General features: G+C 35.0%; 1 protein-coding gene and 1 pseudogene across 1 annotated transcript; both read left to right on the top strand.

The window, feature by feature from the left end:
* Window positions 1-1,164: 1,164 nt before the first annotated feature.
* LOC125130222 (uncharacterized) lies at window positions 1,165-1,265 on the top strand (annotated as a pseudogene).
* A 6,614-nt stretch (window positions 1,266-7,879) lies between these two features.
* LOC125128873 (olfactory receptor 10K1-like) lies at window positions 7,880-8,809 on the top strand. The gene has a single exon (XM_047783015.1). The coding sequence runs from the start codon at window positions 7,880-7,882 to the stop codon at window positions 8,807-8,809; it is 930 nt and encodes a 309-aa protein (XP_047638971.1).
* Window positions 8,810-9,174: the final 365 nt, after the last annotated feature.

Raw genomic sequence — 9,174 nt, 5'->3', positions numbered from 1 at the left:
GAAAAGAAAAAGAAGTAAAAGACATTTACATCAGAAATGAATAAATAAAATTGTTTTCTATTTGCAGAGGACACAAATATATGCATAGAAAACCCTAACAATTCAACCAGAAAAACTATTGGAACTAATAAATTTATCGAATTTGCAAGATACAAAGTTAATATACAAAAATCAGTCATATTTCTCCACACAATGAATTATCTAAAAAGGAAATTAAGAAAACAATCTCATTCAAAACAGCAACAGAAAAATAAAATACTTAGAAATAGACTTAACTGGAGGAGACTTAAGCAGTGAAAATATAAAACATTGAAGAAGGAATTCAGTGAAGAAACAGATAATTGGAGAGATATCCATTCTTTATGGACTGGAACAATTAACATTATCAAAATGTCTTCACTATCCAAAGTGGTCTTTGCCTTTAATAAGATTAAAGGCAATCTCTATCAAAATACCATAGTCATTATTTACAGAAACAGAAAAAAAAAATCCAAAAATTCATATGGAACACAAAGGAACCCAAATAGCCAAAGCATTTAGCTTCACAGTTCCTAATTTCAAAATATATTGTAAAACTACAGTAATCAAAAGATTATAGTGTTGGCACACACACAAAAATGCACAGAGATCAATGGAAAAAGAATAGAGAGCCTAGAAATAAATCCATGCATCTATGTGGTCAACTAATCTTTGACAAGTGTGCCAAGAATACATAATAGAAAAATAGAGTGTCTTCAATAAATTATTTGGCAAAACTGAATACCCAGATGCAGAAGAATGGAATTGGAGACTCATTTTACACTACACAAAAAATCAACTTAAAATTGGTCAATAATGTAATTGTAAGATCTGAAACAATAAAACTACTACAATAAAACATGTGGAAAAAACTTCATGACATTGGTCTTAGCAACAACATTTTGGATATTACGCCAAAAACATAGGCAATAGAAGCAAAAGGGGACAGGTGGAATGCATCATACTAAAAAAAGCATCTGCACAGTGAAAGAAACAATCAACAGAATAAAAAGGCAAACTATGGAATGGGAGAAAATATTCGAAAGCCATATAGCTGATAGGAGTTAATATCTAAAATATACAGGGAATTTAAAGAACTTATTGGTCAAAAGAGCAAAAAACAGCACAATTTAAAAATGAGCATGCTTGCTTCAGCAGCACATGTACTAAAATTGGAACGATGCAGAGATTAGCATGGCCCCCTGAGTAAGGATGACAGACAATTTCATGAAGCGTTCCCTATTTAAAAAAAAATGAGCACAGGATTTCAATAGACGTTTCTCAGAATACGACATACAAATGACATATGAGTTTTGACAAATTGCTCAACATCACTATCATCAGATAAATGCCAATTAAACTACAAGGAGTTAATTACCTCAGATCTGTTAGAATGGCTATTATCAAAGACAAATATAACAAGTGGTGGTGAAGATGTAGAGAAAAGAAACCCTGTCACACTGTTGGTGGGAATGTAAATCAGTATAGCAATTACAGAAAACAGCATGGTGCTTCCTTAAAAAATCAACAGCAGAATTACCATACACTCCAAAAATCCCAATTCTGAATATATATACAAAGCAAATTAAATAACTACTCTAAAGAGATATCTGAAACCCATATTCATTGTGGCATTATTCACAAGAGTCAACACTTAGAAGCAATCTAAGTATCATCAACAGATGAGGAAACGTTGGCACATGAAAAACTCAGGAGTGAAGGGTGCTGGCTCCCTTTACAGTCAGCCCTTTGTGTCTACAGTACTGCATCCATAGATTCAACCAACCTAGAATTGTGTAGTACTTTAGTAAGTCTTTATTGAAAAAAACCTGCATGTTTGTGAACCCATGGAGTTCAAAACTGCATTGTTCATGGGTTAAGTATACAATGGGATGTTATTCATCCATGAGAAAGAAGATAATACTGTTCTTTGTGATAATATGGATGAGCTCAGAGAACATTATACTAAGTGAAATAAGCCATACACAGAAAGACAAATACTGTTTGATCTCATTTATATGTGGAATACTAAAGAGCCAAACTCATAAAAGTAGAGAACCATAGTTGCCAGGAGGTGGGGGAAGTGGAAATGTGGAGATATTGGTCTAAGGGTAAAAAGGATTCACTATAAGGGATGAATACAATCAGATCTAATTGCAGAATGCTGACTATAGCTAAGAATACTGTTACTGTATGCATGAAATTTGCTAAGATAGTTGATCTTAAGTGTTCTTGTCAAACATACACACAACACGCACATACATAGAAATCATAACTATGAAAGGTGATAGATGTGTTAATTAGCATTATTGTTGTAGTAATTTCACAATGTGTAGTACATCAAAATATCATGTTGTATACCTTAAATATACAGTTTTTATTTGTCAAGTATACATAAAATTGAAAAATTAAAAATAAAAATAATGTCATTTTTTAAAAATTAAAAAATTAGAAAAGCCTATGGGGTCTATCAAGAAAGTCCATACATTCAGATGAAAAAGAGATAATGTATAACCTCTGGAACCGAAACTGGAAAAGTTAGAATACATGTACTTTTCAGAAACCTACATATTCATTGACATATTTAGTCATGTTTCTCATTCTAAATAATACTCATAGAAGTGATCTATCTGTATAACTACAGACCTATAAATCATTTACATTTTTATCTTGAGAAAACTTTTTCAGAAAATAAAATCAATTATGTAGTAATCATTAAAAGGGATCAATTACCTAGTTAGTGTAAAAAGTCTTTTTCTTCCTGTGGATTACTGGTACAGTAGAAAAAAAAGTAACTTGTATTCAAGGGCAAGTCTCAATTTTTGTAGAAGCAAAACTTTTGGGGGGAAATAACGCCTCTCAATGACAAAGCTGAAACTTATATGAGTAAGTCATTAAGGGTAATAATGGAAGGCATTATGTCATCGCTTCTCACATTGATGCCCAGACTTATATATTTTAATTGGAGATTGGTTACAATCCTTCTTAGCTAGTAAAGGGTATTTGTTGCCGTAATTAGATATACAGGGCTCCACCATGTATTGTCACATGTTGGTGTTATACATGAACCTCAGTAAGCCATTTCCTTGTTCTACTAGGCCACTTCCTTCTGAGTGATGGCATACACAGAGCTAGGTTTCTCTGCATCATTAACTAAATAACCATAGTTTTATCACTGACTCATGAAGTCACTTCCGTCAAAGACCAAGTTCGCAAATATACTAGATCAATTCTGGAGCCCTCCTTTCCATCTCTTTATACTATTTATCTCTTCCTGTTCCAGTAGCATGCTCTTTTTATTTCTAAGACATCTTACTGCTGGGAAGAGAGAACTCTTACATTATTTGTCCTTTAAAAAATTATGTTATTTTTTAATGTAAACTTTAGAAATCTGATTGTCAGTTTACCCTCACAATTCATACAGGGGTTTAGATTGGAATTGTCAAAAGTTCAGAAGTAACAGAAGTAAAGCCAATGAAACATTGGCTTAGTAATTAGTGAAAGTTTATTGTGCCTGCATCTCAAAGAGAGTTGATGAACTGGAAGCACTCAGACAAAATAAGGGAATGAGGCTCAGGGTTATATTGTTACAAAGCAGCTTACAGAATGAGAAGGGAAGTGACTGTTTATTCTTCGTAGTGTTTTGTTAAAATATTAGAATTTTCTTAAGTGAAGGAAATTGGTCAGTGGTCATAGCAACTCCAGGAAGAAGTTAAGTTTTTGATTATGATTTTCAGAGAAATAGACAACAACTGATCCAAGTCAAATGAGTCCTGCAAAATAAGCTAAAGTAAGCTTCGCGTGAATAAACTGGTTTTCTCTGATCAGGGAATATTCAAAGTTGGTCTCCATTTGGTTTTGATTTTACAGAATTATATACACTTTATGGATAAGTTTGAATAAAACTGACAATTTATTCACTAAAAATTGTAAGACAAATTTAATGACAATGTTCTACTAGATTTAAGATATGTTAAAAATTTAGATTTTTGTAAAAGTGTTCCTGATTAGAATTTCTATGGACAAGAATCTGGGAAGATGAATTTGTAATTAAGCCCTCCTTTGGTTTCTATAAACACTAAAGGTGAGAATCACTAGATAAACACACCAATTTCAGTAAAAAATTCCCTCTTAGTCTGCTGCAGTACAGACTAAATTGTGGTGATTTCTCTTTTAGAATTCATCACAGATGGACTGAACTTCCAGTTCTGATGTGGGCTAATTATGTTCATGGCTCCTGCTCTTCAGGTTCCTCGACTAAAGGTAACTTTGAGAAACTGTCAACATTATTTTTCAGAAATAAATTTGACTTCTAATTAACCCCAGGACAAAGTCTTCAGGGCAGTAGATCAAGCCTCAGGAGTCCAATAATCACAGTATATGCTCCTAATAATCATATCCCATGTGATTCTAAGAACTGCATGAACCCGAAGTTCTCAGGAGAATGACTTCGGCTGGACAAGCTGAGAGTCCTGATGGAAAGGGGAGGCTACTTCTATTGCTGCAGATGAGAGCTTCTGTCTCAAGGCAGATTCACTCTCTTCTGGTGTATTTCCTCAGGTTCTGATTTTGGCTTAGAGCTTACTTTCCTAAGGGATTCCAGATACTGAATAGCTGCTTCTGTCTGAATTGAAATGAGGAGAACAATGTGGGTACTTACTGAGCAGTAAGAATACTGATATAGTCTGGGGCTTTGTGGGGTCTAGACCTGCATGAGGAGTAGTGCTTGTAAACATCTCCCCCCATTGCAATTCTGGCAAGTGGCAGGGTTAAGAAGAAAAACTAGGGGCTGCTTTCAACTGCTTTTAACTCTATGGAGTTAAAAGAAGAGAGTTCTCTGAAATTTTCTTGATGATTTTACTGGGTGATTTTTCCTTTCTTTTTCTCTCTTTCTCTCTCTCTTTCCTTCCTTCCTTCCTTCCTTCCTTCCTTCCTTCCTTCCTTCCTTCCTTCCTTCCTTCCTTCCTTCCTTCCTTCAAGTTTGGTAGACTCATGGATTAAATTTATTGAATTCTTAATCCAATTTCTACTTCCCTTTTTGTTGTATACTCATGGTTGCATGTTTTAGCTACAATTTAAAACTGATATTTAAACTCCATTTTAATAAGACAAATTCACGTTGTTCATGTGTACCTAAGAATATAAAAATTCCACTTTACTATCTAGGGCTGCCTACATCATTTCTTCCAGCTAATCAGTTAATGCTTTCTATGAGATAAATGTCTGAATATCTCAAAATTTTTTACACCTGAAAAATCTGTAGAAGTTACCTTCTTTTTAATGTATACACTAATCTCAAGTATTGAGTCATCACTTAAATCTAAATTATGTAAAATCCTTGTGGAGTATCTAAAGATTTAGAAAATAAGGTGGGGGAAATGTCATCTCTAAGGATCATAACTTGAATTCCATCCATAGGCACCAGCATATCATAAGGAGATCATCTAGAGAAACTTGGACCCCATGAGTTCAAAGGCTATTAAAGGCCAGTATTCAACTACTACTCTAAGTCAAATCTCCTTGTGCCTGATATCATTCAAGGAACCTCTGCTTAAATACTTTCTGTGCACCCTTTTATTTTAAAATGAGACTATATCCAATTAAGTACCTTGTCTGAAGTCACACAAAGCTATAGCTAGAACAAAGATCTTCTCACTCCAAATTAAAAGACATTTTACATTAATTTTATAGACTTTGCATATATGGCTGGAGGATTTTTTATTATTCTGTTCTTATGTCTTCCTGATCATAGTACTGATATGATAGGCTGTGGTGATCTTTGATGTGCTCTTGAGCAGATCAAGGCTGCCTTCTCAGATGAACTGTGCCACTGAGTCTTCATACACCATGAGAAAGGACAACTTTGGTAGACTGTGTGGTTCTATTAATACTATATAAAAATTATAAAATATAAAAATATAAATTATAAAAATATAAACTAGTATATACAAATTTGCCTGACTGAAATTAGCTGCCCTTATGTGTCTAGGAGAAAAATAATCCAAGCAGTTCTTTTGTTATTATTCTGGGTAGACGCAGACACTCCTTCAGAACCAGATAATTCTGGCTTTGGTGGCCTACTCTATTCTACAATTCATACACAGTAGAGTTAGGGTACAGTGGGAATTATGTGTGAATTAGTTGAAAGCAGGTCAGGAAAAATCTTGGGAAAGTGGCAAGGCAATGATAACCAATGATCATAAATTTAGATTTCCTTTAGTGTCTCGTCCATTTGTACAGGGGAAGGCATTATTAGGGAACTGTCTCATTAGTTTGCCCTTCTTGATATAGAAAAAATGTAATTTATATATATGTATATAGTTGCAATACACATGGTATGTACATCCCTTATATTTATATGTAACAGAAATATCTTTATAATTATCTTTAAAGTTGCACTTATCATTCAAGAAAATGCCTACCAATGTCAAAGAGTTTTAAAACCAGTGTGTGCGAATATCCTAATACTGACCTCAAAAAATGAATAATTATACCTACTAAATTTATAACTAGTTTCTAGTATTTAAGAAAGGACACAATTATTTTCTCCAAAGCCTGGTAATAGATATGAGTTTCAAAAATTTCCAATCATTTTATTTAGAATCTAGAAAGGTAAACTTTGCTATTGACAAGAAAAATTGAAAAAATTCTGGTAGCAGATGCAAATAGTTCTTCCACAAAAAATAATGTAAAAGTATATAAATGTACTGAAAAGTACATACACAAAGACTGGATGCAACCAATCTATGTTAGATGGTTTTGTATCCAGAGAATACTTTCTTACTTCTTAGGTCTTGTCAGTGGGAAACACATCTATAAAAAATTGTCTAAAGTCTAAAAATGATTTTAGAAATAATCCTTTCTAGCAGTTTGTGAACTATGTTTAGTAGCTAGAATGTTCAAAGGGAATCTTATTGACATAGCAAGAAAAAAAATGTATAAAATCTGTGATTTATGTCAGGGGTTGGAATCTGGAAAAGTGCCCATTTCTTCCTTTTTCTCTCACTCTCTGTGACAAGTCCTTGGCCATTTTTGCTAAACTCTATTTCTCTGAGTCTTTCTGAGGCATCTAGAAGGGAAAAGTTAAGTGTGGTACAAAATGCCACAGTTAATGAGTCTATTTATTTTTTGCTTTTTTTAAAACCACCCTGATGACTCTTCTTTTCCTGAATATTTATTTAAACTAATGTTATCTTCTGATCCATCCTTGCTCAGTGCTCTAGGTTTGGAACCTACAGAAGTGTTTCTAATTAGTCTCCTACCTATTATTCAGTCTTCTAGAAATAACAATGAAGTTTTTTCTTATTGTTTTGAGTATTGACATAAATTGTTGTAATAAATAATTGATAGAAGGTATATGATGTTCTCACCACATATCTTAGCATATAATAAGTTGTCTACAAAATTCCCTTCACATTTTGCTCAGCAATCATCTAATTTCCTGTTTTATGGCTAATAAACTGAAGTTTACATGTTACGTCTGAACATCACTCATTCTTTTATTCCCCTTTCTCATCAAGTAAAAATAGCTGAAGTTAAGCACATTGTTCATTTTCAAGAGTTGGTTTCCAATAACTCATAAATAAGATAAAAAGGAAACACATTATACAAATGTTTAGTTCTTGACCAGAGAGATAATGAGTTCATAGTCTTGGGAAAAAAGTCTGTTTATTGGTCATCGGTTATTCAGTTTCATATATAGCATTAATTTGTATTTTAGCAGATATATTTTGGAGGGAATGAATGAGTTCCACCAAACACCTGGAAATGCCTGACACCTGTAGACCTTGGGCTGAGTTCTCTCCCACCCTGGATCCTGGCCTCTGTCTGTGTCTCTGGCTTCTCCTAAAAAGCAGTGACCATGGAGTGGGTCAATGAGACCACAGTGAGACAGTTCGTCTTCCTTGGCTTCTCCTCTCTGGCTGGGCTGCAAAAGCTGCTCTTCGTTGTCTTCCTGCTCGTCTACCTGTTCACTCTGGGCACCAATGCCATCATCATTTCCACCATTGTGCTGGACAGAGCCCTCCATACCCCCATGTACTTCTTCCTCGGTGTCCTCTCCTGTTCTGAGACTTGCTACACCTTTGTGATTGTACCCAAGATGCTGGTTGACCTGCTGGCCCAGAAGAAGACCATCTCCTTCCGGGGCTGTGCCATCCAGATGTTTTCCTTCCTCTTCCTCATCTGCTCTCACTCCTTCCTGCTGGCAGCCATGGGCTATGATCGCTACGTGGCCATCTGTAACCCTCTGCGCTACACAGTGCTCATGGGTTATGGGGTGTGTGTGGGACTAGTGGCTGCTGCCTGTGCCTGTGGTTTGATAATATCATTGGTCACCACCTCCATGATATTTCACCTGCCATTTCATTCCTCCAACCAGCTCCATCACTTCTTCTGTGATGTCTCTCCTGTTCTCAAGCTGGCATCTCACCACTCCCATTTCAATCAGTTGGTTATATTTGTGCTTGGTGTGTTTGTCTTGGTTATTCCACTGTTACTTATCCTGGTCTCCTATGTCCTCATCATCTCTGCCATTCTAAAAATCCCATCCTCTGTTGGAAGATACAAGGCCTTCTCCACCTGTGCCTCCCATCTCATTGTGGTAACTGTTCATTATGGTTGTGCCTCTTTCATTTACCTAAGGCCCAAATCCAATTACTCTTCAAGTCAAGACACCCTAATATCTGTGTCTTACACCATCCTCACTCCACTGTTGAATCCGATGATTTATAGTCTGAGAAATAAGGAATTCAAATCAGCCCTTCGAAGAGCAATGGTCCAGACATCATAGCCTGTTAATTAAAGAGCTAATTTAAAACTCTTCAGTTAACTGTATGCCTCTATGTGCCATCTGATATGTGTGCTTTCATGAATTTTCTACTTAATTGTAGAACACACTGTCACATAAGGATATTCTATGTATAAGGAGAAAAATGAGGTTCAGAGAGGTTAAGATTTTGACTTTCAGCTATTAGTGATGACTCTAAGGAGGCTATGGCGATGTGGGCAATCATTAGTCTTTTCTAGAAGAAATTTCATTATATTTCATGACTGTAAAGTTTGATTATTTGAAAACAAATACGTCAACTGGAAACAGTAAAGACATCTGTTTCACAGCAGAGTAAAGGAAACCTTATTTAAAATGGAGTCAGAAGC

Source organism: Phacochoerus africanus, chromosome 6 (assembly GCF_016906955.1).
Source record: "Phacochoerus africanus isolate WHEZ1 chromosome 6, ROS_Pafr_v1, whole genome shotgun sequence".
NCBI classification, from domain to species: Eukaryota; Metazoa; Chordata; class Mammalia; order Artiodactyla; family Suidae; genus Phacochoerus; species Phacochoerus africanus.
Note: the sequence above shows the minus strand (reverse complement) of the source record. Positions and strands in the feature narration are given on the sequence as shown.